Raw genomic sequence first — 16,583 nt, 5'->3', positions numbered from 1 at the left:
GTCTAGAAATGTTTCGGAGATGGAAGAAGGCAGTCCGAGAAATGTTACTTATATGGGAGGAATTTAATAATAATAGTTATTAGTAGTAGTATTATTTAATAATTGCCTTTATTAGTGTATAAATGGTTATAAATAATTATATTTAAACGATTCACCAAAATCTGTTGTATGTAAACGATACTGCTTTAAACGTTATTGTTTTTTCATCAGAAAACCCAGTTTACACGTCTACGTGTATTAATTTAAATGGCACTTTTACCACTCGCAATAGGGCGGACGCGCTGATGTATCGTGTCGACTGGGCAACACAGTGAATGCGGCGTCCATCTATATATGTCTATGATTTGTTTGCTTTCCGACGTAGTGTAAATAAAGTAAATTCATCTCACTGTGGTGCGTTTTCCGTACGTAGTACCATGTAACACATTATAATTCTCCTGCTTTACGCGAATATACCCATGCCACCGAAAAAAAAGACGTACAATTCCACGGTCCACTTCAGATGCCAGAGAAAAGTCTATTTCAAGGGCGTCTCAAGTGCCACAGCAGACACAATCCAAAGTGGACGAACTTAGAATAAAATGTGAATCAGAAAACTGTTTGTTCTGTTTCTATGTTCTGTTTCTTTCATTTAGGAAATTCACCACTTATAGATTCCCAGGCAACGCCGGGTACTCCTACTAGTATAAATAATATAAAACTAAAGATTTTTTTTTTTGGTTCCTTTTAAAGCGTTTTAAAGTGTTTTTTTTTTTTTTTTTTTTTAAACATACAGTAACAAGGAATGTTGTGTCCGACAGCCTTGTTCACACTCCCATGTTGTCCTTTACAGCTGTAATCCGCACCACACCAGTAAAGGCAATTCTTTTTATACCCCTCATTCACAACACCACAGTAAAGAAAAGAAGGGCAAAGGAAACACTAAAACGTTTGGGGTCCGTCCAGTCAACCAGTTTAATATAAACAAAAAGCAGAAAATCAAACATCTGATTGTTTGTTTCTTTTTGGACTTTACATCTGTCATCCTGTGATGCCCGGGTTTCACCAGCTCTTCCAAACTCGTCTTTTCTTGAATGTCTCCTCCGTGAGAATCTGTATTTATCAGCAACAAAGGTTCATCCATGAGTGTCAGCCCCTTTGAGTGGATCCCAGTGGTCAAAGCTCATTGTGGGACTTGTCATCTGGTCTGCAGGTGAAATTGATGGAGGAGACAGCAGCGGCCGCACGTCCTCAAGTGCTGCCTTACCCGAGCCTGGCAGATCTTCTGTATGCACACACTGCAGTGCAGGCACTTCGAGTTACTTTACTGAATCGATTCCTTCAAGCTGCCCGTTTAAGTGAATTGATTCTTTGGATTCACTGTTAAGATTAGATGCTGTGGCACAAGCAAAGTCTGCATCACAAATGTAGAATTTAATTTGTGTGTGAGTGTATATAATTAATTGGGTATTTAAAAAAAGTGATAATTCATATGCAATTCTCCTGTTTCAGTACACAAAGCATGACAACACATTTAAGATACAGAACAGAATTCAAATAGCACATTACATTTCAGAATCAGTCGTGCAACTCATTCTCAGGTAATGATTCTTTCACAAATGAAATAAATAAGAATCGTGCAACTCGTTCTTGGGTAAAGACTCGTTCATGAATCCTAAACAAGAAGCGTGTAACTTGTTTTCAGGTAATGACCTATTTGTAAATCATAAAATAGAATCTTATTACTCGTTTTCAGGTAATGATTTATTCACAAATCAAATCAATAACAATTGTAAAACTCATTCTTAGGTAATGATTTGTTTACAAATCAAAGGAACAAGAATCGTGTAACTAGTTTTCAGGTAATGACCTATTTGCAAATCACATGAAATAGAATCGTGCATCGCATTTTCAGGTAATAATTTGTTCACAAATCAAATAAATGAGAATTGTAAAACTCGATCTTAGGTAATGATTCATTCATGAATCAAAAAAACAAGAAGTGTGTAGCTAGTTTTCAGGTAATGACCTATTTGCAAATCACAAAATAGAATCTTTTTACTCGTTTTCAGGTAATGATTTGTTCACAAATAAATGAGAATCGTGCAACTTATTTTCAGGTAATAATTTATTCACAATTGAAATAAACGAAAATTGTTAAACTCTTTCTTAGGTAATGATTTGTTCATGAATCAAAGGAATAAGAATCGTGCAACTCGTTTTTAGGTAATGATCCGTTTGCAAATCACTTAAGTGAGAATGTTGAACTCGTTCCCGGGTGACGATTCTGTTTGAACTCAAATGAACCAGTAAATGTGATGCATGCCCATTGCAGTCAATGAGCCATAAAGTGTGGGTTGAAAGTAAACTCAAAAGCAAATAATTTTAGAGATTAGAATAATATTTTATACCATTCAGTTTTTTGTATTCATTTGTTGAATGTACAAAGAGATGTAAATGCATTCGTTTTAGTATTGCTGGCATATTCAGTTTAAAACCATTTCAATAATGAATTGTATAAAACAGCACCGTGAACCTGTTCTACCATAAATGTGTTGTACTTGTATGACGAATGAGAGAATCATCAGTGACAGAGGTCGCTAATGTTAATATTGTTTGAACTCTGAAGAATTAAAAGTTCTGGTCATCGAGACTCTGTGATTCTGACAGTTCTTGCACCTGCGCTTGAAACATCGACAAGTGTTGGAGAAACGAAAGATACTTCAGCACTCCCCTTGAGCTCCACTGAGTTGATTTGTTTGTGCGGAGTATAGGGGAAAGTATTGTAATCGTCCAAAAATTCGATGTCGAGATTTTGATGAATCTCGACGTTTTAGACCTCCCTGAATCTGAGTTGTTTTGTTTGTGCTCTCCAGTCGATTCTCCTGCTTTTCTGAGTGGAGTCATTCAAAAAATGAGAGGAATCGTTTGTTAGTCACCAATAACTACAACACGGCACAGACAGGTGACCGACTGCATCAGTAATGCATACGTGTAAATTTTTTTTTTTCTCTCTTTCAAAAAACAAACTAATTTCTGACAAACACATCGTTACCCGTAATTTAAATCAATTCAGATGTGTCAGGTTGATAAATTAAGTATCTCTGTCGAGTAAGCTTAGGATTCTTATTTTTCACTTTCTCGTATACAAAGTAAGAATTAAAATAACACATTACATTTCAGAATCAGTCGTGCAACTCATTCTCAGGCAATGATTCTTTCACAAATGACATAAATGAGAATCGTGCAACTCGTTCTTAGGTAAAGACTCATTCATGAATCCTAAACAAGAAGCGTGTAACTCGTTTTCAGGTAATGACCTATTTACAAATCATAAAATAGAATCTTATTACTCGTTTTCAGGTAATGATTTATTCACAAATCAAATAAATAAATAAATGGCAATTGTAAAACTCATTCTTAGGTAATGATTTGTTCACGAATCAAAGGAACAAGAATCGTGTAACTAGTTTTCAGGTGATGACTTATTTGCAAATCGCCCGAAATAGAATCGTGCATCTCATTTTCAGGTAATAATTTATTCACAAATCAAATAAATGAGAATTGTAAAACTCGGATCTTAGGTAATGATTCGTTCATGAATCAAAAAACAAGAAGTGTGCAGCTAGTTTTCAGGTAATGACCTACTGTATTTGCAAATCACAAAATAGAATCTTGTTACTCGTTTTCAGGTAATGATTTGTTCACAAATAAACGAGAATCGTGCAACTTATTTTCAGGTAATAATTTATTCACAATTGAAATAAACGAGAATTGTAAAACTCGTTCTTAGGTAATGATTTGTTCATGAATCAAAGGAACAAGAATCATGTAACAAGTTTTCAGGTAATGACCTATTTGCAAATCACATGAAATAGAATAGGGGAAAGTATTGGAATCATCCAAAAATTCGATTTTGATGAATCTCAACGTTTTAGACCTCCGAAAGTCAGAAAATACCATTTTTGGAATTATGTCTGTCAGTGCTTGCGTGTGCATGTGTGTGTGTATATATAAACAGGATAGCTTGAGTACGCTTTCACTTCTGTCAACCAAATTTTGCATACAAGTATTGGGTATAAAACATAGATTTCTATCAATGTTTCAGCTATTTCCGTTAACCGGAAGTGGTACTTTACCTTTTATTCACGCAGCTGCAGAGTCTGCTTTATTCAGCTTTACTTTTATAATAATTGCCCAATGTATTATTAATTTGATTTGATTTATTGGTGGTGGTTCTTTAATGTGCATAATATAAAAATATCATTGTCTTGCGGTTTACTCCTCAAATATCCAACTCCATATCTGAGTATATGAGAAAGTCAAGGGGAGAGCACTCCTGATTTTCTTTTAGGCGGTATAAGCAGGTGGGGGGGTGGCACCCTAGCGCCACCTAGTGGACAACACGTCACTGTTGATGATTTCAGTTTTTGCATCTCACCGTTTTCATCCAAAGTGACTACTGTCTGTCACCAGCTTGCAGGTTCTGAAAATGGAGGGCTGAAGAAATGTATTTAGTTGAGCAATGTGCTTTCTTTTATAAACATTATTACAATTTTTTCTTTTTTTTTTCCCCCCCACAGGGTTTGGGATAAATTAATAAGCGGTTCTTGCAAAATCCTTGTGTTCGTTGCCATGGAGATTCTACTCAGTTATAAAATCATGCTTTTGGGAATGAGCAAAGCTGAAAGCATCACTCAGTTTTTGGAAAATGTAAGTTGTGCCCATTTAGAACGTAAAGGAAACAAAATTTAGTTGTGTGTGTGTGTGTGTTTTGTGTTCAGCTGTGTTGGCTTTTTAATCAGAATGAATGTGGTAACCCGCTCATTTTTCGTAGGCATCGGAAGAGTTTCATTGCAAAGTAATCAAGCATTTGCCATTGTGAAAAATTTACTGGTGAGCAATAGTGACAAATGAACATTTGACATGGTGGGGGCAACATCACGCTATGGGGACAGGCCAAAATTAGAACAATCTGGATGAGGACCGACCATTCAGCCCAACAAAGCCTACCAGTCCTGTCCACTTCATTCTTTTAAAATAACATCGTTGAGTTTTGAAGGTCCCTTAAGTCCTGCTGCCCACCACATGACGTGGTCACTTATTTCATGTGTCTGTGGTTCTCGGTGTGAAGAAACACTTCCTAATGTTTGTGTGAAATTTCCTCTTAAGTTTCCAACTGTGTCCCAGTGTTCATTTTAAAGTCACCATCTCGAGCCACTGCACTAATTCCCTTCATAATTTTAAACACTTAAGTCCTCTTAATCTTCTTTTGTTTAAACTGTAAAGGCTCCGCTCTTTTAATCTTTCCTCATAACTCATCCCCTGTAGCCCTGAATCAGCCTCGTCGCTCTTCTCTGGACCTTCTCCAGACCTGCTATGTCCTTTTTGTAGCCTGGAGACCCAAACTGCACACAGGACTCCAGATGAGGCCTCACCAGTGTGTTATAAAGCTTGAGCATAACCTCCAGGGACTTGTACTGCACACATCAAGGCACTTTATAACCTGACATGTTAGCCTTTTTAATGGCCTCTGAACACTGACGGGATGTTAATAGTCCACTACGACTCCTAAATTCTTCTCATAATGTGGACTCTCGATTTTCCGACCGCCCATTGTGTATTCAAACCTCACATTTTTACTTCTTGCGTGTAATTCTTTACATTTACTGACATTGAATTTCATTTGCCACAAATCTGCCCAAGCCTGTCTGCTGTCCAAGTCCAGTAATGATATAATGGATTCCAAATTATCTGCTGATCCACCTATCTTGGTATCATCTGCAAACTTAACCAGCTTGTTACTGATATTTCTATCCAAATCATTTATATTTATTAAAAATAGCAGCGGCCCCAGCACTGACCCCTGCTGGTCACCACTCTTAACATCGGCTAATTCTGATGAGATTCCTCGCACCATCCTGTGTCTGAGCCAATTCTGCACTAATCTACACATCACACTCGGAGCTCCCACTTCTTTTGGTTTGATGCCCCAACTTTCATGTGGCACTTTTTTTTTTAAATGGTTCCTGAAAGTCGAGATCAATAACATCATCTGCAGCACTCGGATCGTATCCTTTTGTCACTTCCTCATAGAAAGTCCTGCATGTTAGTAAAACCCAATCTCCTCATCTGAACCCATGCTGATGTTTCAGTAAAACTCCTATCCTTGTCCGGTGCTGCTCCATTTTTCCCTTAATAATTCCTTCCATTAATTTTCCTATGATGCACGATAAGCTTACTGGGCACTGCAGACCAGTCACCCTTTTTATATAATGAGATATTTGCCATTTTCCAGTCCTTCAGAATTTCTCCAGTGCACAGTGACTTCCAAAACACAGGCAGAGAGGTCCTTGACAAAAACCTTCAACCCCAGGCTGGGGTGATGGTTCTCCTTTCATCACAGCAAGGACCTGAAGTATACAACCAAGATGATGCTGGAGTGGCTTCAGGACATGTCCCTGAGTGTCCTTGAGTGGCTCAGCCAAATCCCTGATTTAAACTCCCACAGAACAAGTGTGGAGAGACCTGAAGATGGCTGTTTACAGATGCTTCCCACCCAATCTAACAGAGCTTGAGAGGATTGGCCCAAATCCGGGTGAGCAAAGCTTGTAGAGACTTGCTTAAAAAGGGGTTTGGTACGTCAGACAGAGACAACACGCATGCAATAAAGAAAGCCGCCTGCTCGGAAGAACATCCATTGAATTCTGTGTTGGTGTCTCCGACCACCAGATCACAAACCCAACATTTACACAATATTTCAGTTAAACCTGTGCGATTCCCATTCATACATCCAGCTTTTTTTGGAGCCTCGTCGCACCTGCCATAAAGTTCTGTACGCTGAACGTACACCTGGGGACCCCTTACAGCCAGGGAGCAGCACTACCGCCACACTACCGTGCATGTTTAATACACGCTTTAATACATTTCATCATGAAAATTATATCAAGTATTTATCTTAGCATTCTAAATTTTCAGAGATCAGGAATATCATAAAGTGAATGGATTCTGTGCGGTGATCGCTGCCTGCGCCTCCTCTTAGTGCGGAGGAAGTCAGTTTAAGAATCACGTAGCGATTAACAACTGGGTTGGCAAACACTTTTAATGTGCTACGTTAACTTATGACGGGGTTTGAGAAAATCTAGTAAATTAAACATTGATTTTAGGATGAAGTTTAGTTTACGACATTCTACTTTAATGACAAAATAAACTATGAGAAAAAAGTGGAAATGTCGACTTTACTCTCGACATGTTGTTTTTTTTTTTTCTTTACCGTGGCCCTAATACTCTTCTGTAGGGCTGTACCACAAATAGCATTATAATTGCAAGTTGCAGCTTTATTATTTATGTATATAGCTTAGCTTGGAGCAAGGTCCATATTAATGCAGTTTACCTTAATGATGGTTCAGTTGGTAAAGATGTCATCACCAAGTTGAACTTTGTTTTATTTTATTTTATGTTTATTTGGTGAATACTGTGTAATGCACCAGGGCTTGAAGTAATAGTATTATTACTGGAAGTTGCACTATTATTTATTTTATTGTTATTTATTAGTTTAAATATTATGCAGTTTAATGATGGTAAACTTGTTTAAAAAGTCACTTTAACGTGTCAGTGGACTGAGATTGTTAACATTAACAGAAAGTGTAGTTGGTTTACAAAAAATATTTACTATTTATTCCTTTTCTAAGACATGTTCAGTGCAATACAACTTTTGACAAGCACCTCCGGATATTTTACTAAGTCTAAATGCCTCTTTGGATGGTTGAAAATATGTTGTCAAAATTTTAGTTTAAGTTGTTTGCAAAATTTGTTCAATATAAAGGTTCTATATTTTGACTATATCTGTCATGCAATGTGATTCCTTCTCTTCATTAGTGCCACCCCCTTGAAAACTATCACTTTATGGGGCCATGCAAACCTGCATTAATACTTGTGTGCACATTAAAATGTGTTTTTGTACAATTCTCATGACAGTGGAATAGGTTATTCCTAGCCAGTCTACTGCAGTAATTGCAGTGGAAAATGTGGTTAACATCCACTCATGCATGGGAAAAAAATACAGTCAAATACCGTGACACCGGGATAATTTTAAAAAATACCGTGATATAGAATTTTGGTCATACCGTCCAGCACTACTATCTATACTATTGAGCTTTTCTTATATGTCTGTCTCTGTCTATTTGTTTAGCTATTACATAGTACCTTGGCACACTGTATTGTATAATAAATAGATTTGAAAGAGACCATATAATGGATATGAAAGGCACTATATAATAGAGACAGATGTGAAAGGCACTAAGTCTATTATGTAGTGCCCTTCATATCTGTATCTACCTATCTATTATATCGGGCCTTTATCTATCTGTCTCTATTTATTTATTTAATTTATTTATTATACAGTGCCTTTCATATCTATCTATTATATAGTGACTTTATATATATATATATATATATATATATATATATATATATATATATATATATATATATATATATATATATATATATATATAGTGAAGGCACTATATAATAAATAAATGTATATATATATATAAAAGGCACTATATAATAGATATATATATATGAAAGGCCTTTCATATATAAATCGATAGGGACAGAGAGATAAGAGAGGCTCAATATAATAGATATAGATATGAAAGGCACTATATATTAGATTTAGTGCCTTTCATATCTATATCTACCTATTATATAGCACCTTTCCTATCTATTTATTATACAGTATAGATTTAGTGCCTTTCTATTGTATAGCGCCTTTCACATCTATCTATTCTATTGAGCCTTTCTTATATATGTCTGTCTCTATTTATGTATTATATAGTAACTTGGCACTATTTATTGTATGGAAATATGCAGTCTTTTAAGACAGAAACGGAGATTAGAATGTCACAAAATACTAATGATGCTAGCGGAGTGGCACCTTTTTTGTTTAATTTTATCTAAATATTCCTGAAAGTTGCGTGAAGGCCACACATTGGTGTCCTGTGCATCTCACTGTGTGTCTGCTGTTTTGTTTTCCAGATGCCCCAAGAAAACACTGATGCGATCGTCAGCAAAGCGGTTGACCTGTGGCATAAGCACTGTGGGACCCCGATGCACACGATTTAATGGGGACAAGGCTGTGTGCTCTGGCTGCTGCTCACTTGTATGCTTTTGTGACTTTTATAGTCTTAAAATAATAAAAGAATTTTCCAACATACATTTGTTAATAAGTCAATGGTGACCGTTGTTAGACCTCTGGCTTGTCCATGACGAACTCTCCCACAGGTCGTGTGATGCAATCCACAAGTCGTCCATCGTATGCTAACAGCGTCCCCACACGCGTGTGTTTTTACTGAAATTTTGTTAAAGAATCTTCTTCCAGAAAACGCTCAGACAGACGTGAATGAGCATTTGAATTGTAGGGCCGTCTGCCGTAGTTCCATGTCTATTCACTTCCACAACTGGAGTACTTTAGGATTATTTAGCAGCTGGATGTGAAACTGCATGGGGACACTTTCTGATTTCTTGAAGCTCTGAGGCTTATTCTCCTCCTGATGATGTTTTCTGTTTTACTTCACAAGAGTGCTTTCCAGAAACTATTCCACATTAATAAAATGACCAGTATGTCTGTGTGTCCATCCTGTTGAAGTTTCATTCCAACAGATGGCACATCACAAACATTTGTAGTATGAGGTTGTGCAAGGTGCAATGTGGAGAGATCGTAGGGCACCTACTGGATCACCCCACGTGATAACAAACTGAAACTTTAAACAAAGATGGTGCTTGATGGTGCAATAGCACAGCATAAGCTGCCCACTGCAGGGAATCATTAACTGGTCAGCTCTGGTTTTGAGCACCTTGTCTCATGAGCACAGGGATCCAGAATGAGAAGCCACCTTCTGTGAGCATCGTGCTTTTATATTCGTCCCCGACCGGAAAGGGGCGGAGTCAGTTGCCCTCACCGGATGTCTTCTGCGGGAAAAGAAAGAGATGTTACCGTTGGCGACCGCGGCGCCCCCCCCCTGTCGTCCCGGGGTGGGACTACTTACCCAAGATGAGTCAGAATTGTGATCAACAGACACACATGTGACTAGTAATAAAATACATTGCATTTTTCATTCCAACAAATGGTGCATCCCAAAGATGATGGTCTGAACCATCCATCTGTCTTCACCCTTACAGTGTCTACTGGTAGGACTGTTTTCATTCCCTTTCAGCGTGCAGATCTCTGGACTCACTATCATCATCTTTCATTACATCCGGTGTTGTTTCCATGGACTTTGCTGTGTGGAGTTGTTTGTGTTTATATGTTTGATGTAATATCGCCGTAAGGGTACAGGGATGGTATTATTGTTTTCATTTATATTATTTAATTTCATTGTTTGTTAGTTCCCAGTGTGCTTTATTTTGTCTCTGTTGTTGAGTGTGTGCGGGTTGGGCCAAGGCTGGGGGAATCTCTGGGATCTCCTCTACAAAATATAAATAAATCACCGTCATATTGAATCTTGGCAGCAACTGACCACTACACTGCTAATTAACTTGTAAATTCATTTGAATTGATTTTGTTCTCCTGAATTGTGTAATTTTCTTTAAATGACAACCAAACAGAAATGAAATGTGAAGTGAGGGAGCCAACAGAAGACCACCTAAGTCAGGGCCTCAAACTCCAACCAATTTCATTCCAAGCAGCTGCCTGATGAGGTACTGATTCTTGTCGTTAATTAAATCCATTCTTTAATTTCATGGCTTGTTTGCTGCTCTCATTGTGTAACAGCATCCATGCCCGAGATTGTGGATTTTCTCTTTTTTCTAAGAGCACACTTTTAAAATGTTTTGTGGACCTGAGCAGATCAACATTCCTTCATCTTTCTTTATTTTCAGATATTGTATGATGGACACCAGTTGTTTTGGTTCTTTTTGTATCTCGTTATTGTTTGGCTGCTAATTACGGAAAAAGAAACAAGGGGTCTGAGTCTTCAAGAGCAGGTCAATGAAAATGAATGGAAAAGGAGTTAATTAGGAGCAAAAACGGGTCACTCGGTAAGAAAAGGGTTGGAATGAAAACCTGCAGCCACTGTGGTCCTCCAGGACCAGAGTTGGGGACCCCTGCTTTGAGGGACATCACACGTCCGTCTGAGGATGGTGGGGACGTTGGGATGAAAACCGGTGAAGGACGGCCACACTGTCTGGCGTCTTAGCCCCGCTAAGAGTAGGGGAGATGGAGAGAGATGCACAGGAGACCTGTTTCAACTCCTTCATTTTAACACATTCAGATTAATTTGTTGAGTAGTCAACTCCCACGATGGTACTCATTTTTATGAATTCTCCATTTATGTGAAGATCACTTTTTGAAAACAATTTGTTTATTTGGAGTATAACACACTATGTGCTTTTTGCTCTTCTCTTGTTTTTTTATGTCATCATGGTCAGTCCCCAGTTATGACTACCGGTGGGCACCCAGAGCCTCACACCTAAACCAGCCCTCCCGTCTTATGGTCTTTAGTTGGCTCTTCTCCATATCGCTGGCCCCAGTGTAATGATCCAGGTGGTACAAAAGAGATGGAGCAATAGAAGTAGCCACTTTATGCTGGCGAGTGACTCTAAAATGGACCCTCAATGGTTGCTTCCGCCATGCTGTTCAAATGTTCTGCTGCCCCAGGCCCTCGCAGCTGCTTTGATCCCTTGCCCTCTCTCGCATGCCACCTGGCTTTGGCTCACTCCACTCATTTGGAGTCAGGGTCCCCCATCCGAGACTCGCTGAGAGATTCTAGCAGCCATTTGACGCACCCTAACTGTTCCATAAGTGCTGTGAATTCACCAGATAAGCCCCGCCTCCTAAAACACTCCTGGTACTGCTGTTGTGGCTGCTGCTGCAGGAAGTCCCGCCCCCTCAGACAGGTCTCTGCCACCTGAGTAGCGCGTGTCTCAGTTCTGGACCCTGGCGCGCTGCATTATCGGCCCTAATAAAAAGAGCACGTGTCTGTGCGTCCGTCCAATTGCTGGAGTTAGGAAGTGATGATTAAAAATTAGGCAAAACGTGTAGAAGAAGGGACAACAACATCACAAATGATAATAAAAAATACTCGAGAATGGTAGAAAAATAAGATAATTGGTCGCGGCCTGTTATTCTGTCTGACATCACACGCTGGCGTTCGGTCGTTAACATGCTGTCCATCGAACGCTGCTGTTCAGGATTACTGCGCATGCTCACAACACGATTACCTCACGTTTCCTCGTGTTCTGTTAGCACATCTATAGAATCTTATAGAAGCTTATAAAGCAGGGGTATTCAACTAAAATCTAAAGAGGTCCAATTAGAGAAAATTTCTTGAAGCAATGGTCCAGAAGATCATGTTGTCTGTTTTCGCTGTCCACTTTCCTTTTTTTTTTGGAGAGCGCCATTTGTTCCTTATTTTTCTGTCCTTTTGTCGTCTGTGTGTCTGACTTTCTTCCACCTAGAATCCACAGACTTGATTGGCAGAGTGGTATCACGTGAAATGGCTTAAAGCGCATACAATTGGTCTGTGCTTTTCCTCATTCCTCATTACCGTAAAGACTACAAAAGCTGCTCTGGATAAAATAGAAGCGCCCCGTCAGGTTTTAAATCATAACCTTCTGCTTTGGCTGTAAGTCTGGGTCTGTCTGAGAGAGCTTCTGGGTACGGACCCGGACCGCCTGTTAGTGACCTCTGTTATAAAGGGTTATTCGCCATTTCCTTAAAGTTTTTGAGCGCTTGATGGAGTCTTCTGGAGTTTGTGACCCGCCATTCTGCTATTCCATGGAGGTCCATTTTGTCCGCCGTCTCGCTCTCGTTTCGTTTCACAATTGCACCGTGTTTTTTTTGTCCTTCGTATTTACGATTACTTGCTGTTATTCACTTTGGTCTAATCCCACGTGTTCTTCAGTTTACTTGCTTTTGTTTTTCTTACCCAAACAGTCAAAATGTGACTCTGCCTGATTTGTTACATGAAAACATTTACTTGACATGGTAAAGGAGATCATTCTGACATTGTGCCCTAGTTGAAAATTATTTCGTTTGTCAGACAAGTTAATGGAGATAAAAATAATTTATATAGCAGCATTTTCTCGATTTCTTTTAACTGTTAGTTGCCGAGACTGTGTGCCGTGGTATTTTTTTGATTGTTATACCTGTGGTTTCCCATCAGTTTGTGCTACGGTGGCAGGATTTGACAAAGCAGAGTGAACTGACAGAACACCAGCAGCAGCGACGTGGTAACATCTTTTTTTTTTTTTACAAACTCCGGCGTAATACTGCAAATAAAGATACAGTGATCCCTCGCTAGAGCAAGCTTCGACTTTCGCGGCTTCACTCTATCGCGATTTTTTTCTCATACACGCTTACGTCACTACGCATGTGCTTTCTGAGAACTTTTATCTAAACCCCACGTTGGCTCCTAAATGTGCTGCTTTTTCTAAGCCTTCTGACAATAAAACTAAGCGCCGGAGGAAGATGCTTACTATCCAGGAGAAGGTGAAACTCTTGGATATGATCAAAGATGGCAATACCCTACAAAAGCCACCTCACGCATATGAAAAGACAGCGCCAGCAACTGCCTATCAAGATGTTCTTCAGCCGCGTACCCAGACACCCACTGCCTACTCCTAGTACTCCTTCAGCGGAAGAAGACAACGACGCACCTGCTGGAGATACTGCACCACCTGAAGACTCTCCTACTGAGCTCGTGCCTTCATAGGTTAGTGGTTGTGTGTAAGAACTGTGTGTGTGTGTAATTAAATGTACAGTACAATAATCTACTATATAAAAGCAGTTCCGCTTATCACAGAATTACTACTTGCGGCTTGCGGCACGAAGCGACGCGATGTGAGCAGAGTTCTGGTGCTCCCATCATTCCCTTGCTTTTGTGCGCGATGCGCTGGAAAAACACAAAATTATGTCTCTGGAAATAATTAATGTTGATGCCTCACCGCGTAGTAAATATCAGGGGAGATGGTGCTTGCTTATTCTCATCTATAGCTTATTTAGTGCATGAAACTCCGTCTTTAGCGGTACAGATTCGGGCTGACATTGTATGACATGTTTTAAGTAATTGGTCAAGGTTTCAGCCATTTACAATGGCTCTCATACAAATGAGCTTCAGTATCTCACTGAAATGTCAAAGTCTCAAACTTATGGTACCATTTCTGAGCTAATGGCAGCGGCAGAGTTGTTCCCCTATGAGTTTCAAGTATATTATTATGGAGTCCTACACTCCAAGTTTGGACAGGCACTCGAGGGGAGATGTTATGAATGGGCACTTTGATGTTCTCCTTCCCTACACTTACATGCCTGATGTACACATGGAGCACACAAATTGAGGATAAAAGTCGGTCGCCTTAAAAGGCGGGCGAGCCTAGTAATAATATGATATTTGTAACGTCTAATATGTGTTATTTTCTCTTATTTTGTCTAATATATTGGGTAATACGAGTGTAATGGTGACTAAAGGGTGTTATTTCATGTCTAGAGGGCTCTAATAATGTTAAGAAACGTATTTAGAAGGTCGTAAACAGGTTTTCTATATACTCTAACTGCCAGTGCAGGATTTACGTATAAGCTACACAAGCTATAGCTTAGGGCCCCCGCCTTCTTGGGGGCCCCCAAAACAAATTGTCCGAGTGAGCAATTGTAATATATACTTAAATATACTACAGCATTATTTGTCCCAATCAGGCCCGGCCTTAGGCATAGGCGAAGTAGGCGACCGCCTAGGGCCCCGGATCGACTCCTTGGTCTAATTTTCACGCATTTCACAGAGCTTCCAGGGGGCCCCTGGACCCCCCTTTTGCCTAGGGCCCCATAATACCTAAGACCGGGCCTGCTAACTGTGAAAATATTCGATTTATAAATAAAGAATCCTACTTCACGAAAATTCATTTATCACGGTAGAGTCTGGAACGGATTAACTGTGATAAACGAGGGTTCACTGTAACGATGAACTGACACACATCAGGAAACCTAAGGTCTGATTTGACTATTATGTGATATCATCTACTGTTAAATTCTACTCTGTACTTCTAAAATTTTTATTTTTATATTGTATTGAGGATTTGTTCTGTTCTGTCTATTGTATTGAATTGACCCCCCCACCCTTCTCTTTTTGACACCCACTGCACGCCCAGCCTACCTGGAAAGGGGTCTCTCTCTTTGAACTGCCTTTCCGGAAGTTTCTTCCATTTTTTTCCCTACAAGGGTTTTTTTGGGAGTTTTTTCTTGTCTTCTTAGAGAGTCAAGGCTGGGGCACTTCTTGTGTGATTTTGGGCTATACAAAAAATAAATTGTAGTGTATTGTATTGTACTAGGTTAGAGACGATAATCCAAGCAAATGTGGCGTTCAGTCGATGGTTCGTTGAACTACCGTAGCACAAATCAATTAGTTATGCCTGTCGGTCTCTGGTACTGCTTTAAGAAATTCCACTGCACACGGTTTCAGCAGTTTTAACAGCTAAAAGACCCCCCCCCCGCAAAATAAAGAGGAAACCAATCGTGTGCAAGAATGACATTAACTAAGAACTGATATAAAAGCCATACTTATAATGTGAATGGTAAAATTCCTACAAGTGTTTGCTTACTTTGAAACAAAGATTGTGGATTTTTTTTTTTTTGTATATGCCTCACACTTAATTTTCAGGTCTTTCCAGTATATCTTATGATGGGCGGCCACCAGAGTGGAAGGACCAGAGGAGAGGGCATTGGTGAGGCAATACCACCCCTGTGACACTAGAGGGCAGCCCTCCATGGCGGCTGTGGCACCACGGATTCCTGCAGGGCATGTCGGGAGCTGGAGTTTGGTGCAGCCCTGTTGGGTGTCCGTGGTGGCCGCCAGGGGGAGCTGCAGAGCCCTATAGAGGCGTGCCAGGGAGCGATTCCAGGTAATACTGATGAGGCACCTGGAACACACCCGGGACCTGAATATGAGGAGCCGCCTCACTCCATCGAATGGCCTGAACTGTAGCTGTGATATCTTTCACTGGGATGTTATAGATTGCATTGAGTAAGGTAAGCTGGGAAGAAAGATTAGTGTGTGTGTGTATGTGTGTTTTCATTTAATACAATACAATCTATATGTATAATTCACTAAGCCGCCGCCAGCGCAAGCAAGACACCCATGGAAGCACGCAGGACGGAGCCACGCCCACCACCTCTAAGACCATTGGATATGACAACTCGCAGAGCCACGCCCACCAACTCGGACGCAGCAACTCACAGAGCAGAGCGTCATTCGCGTTTGTCTCTGCTACACTCCACATGCACCTCTGAAGAAGCCTGTTTGTCGCGGATGTGAATCGCTGTATGCGGCGTGTAGAACAGTTTGCGAGGGGCATCCCATGGTCTTACAGTTGGTGGGCGGGTCTCAGTTAGTTGCTCTTGCGAGCGGGCACATGACCAGGCAGTGTGTATGCTTCGAGAGCGAAGGTAAGACGTGACAGCACCCTCTAAGAAGAATCATATTTGTCGTGGATGTGAATCGCTGTATGCAGCGTGTAAAACGCTGTATTGTATGTTGCCCTCTCCAGAGTTCCATCTTTTCATTCACCTACAGTTGTATCCTCAAAACCAACCCCATTTGGACAACTGTGTC

The 16,583-nt window shown here is 40.0% G+C and overlaps 1 protein-coding gene across 1 annotated transcript in view; it reads left to right on the top strand.

Moving 5' to 3' along the window:
* tbc1d7 (TBC1 domain family, member 7) overlaps window positions 1–9,199 on the top strand; it is a 38,508-nt gene extending 29,309 nt beyond the window's left edge. Inside the window, exons 7-8 of the mRNA XM_028790844.2 lie at window positions 4,563–4,692; window positions 9,022–9,199. Coding sequence (XP_028646677.2) covers window positions 4,563–4,692; window positions 9,022–9,108 — 217 coding nt within the window. The 3' untranslated portion in view covers window positions 9,109–9,199. The remainder of the gene's footprint in view (window positions 1–4,562; window positions 4,693–9,021) is intronic.
* Window positions 9,200–16,583: the final 7,384 nt, after the last annotated feature.

This window comes from Erpetoichthys calabaricus, chromosome 6, assembly GCF_900747795.2.
Source record: "Erpetoichthys calabaricus chromosome 6, fErpCal1.3, whole genome shotgun sequence".
Classification (NCBI taxonomy): Eukaryota; Metazoa; Chordata; class Cladistia; order Polypteriformes; family Polypteridae; genus Erpetoichthys; species Erpetoichthys calabaricus.
The sequence above is the reverse complement of the archived record's forward strand: the minus strand, read 5'-3'. Positions and strand labels throughout refer to the sequence as shown.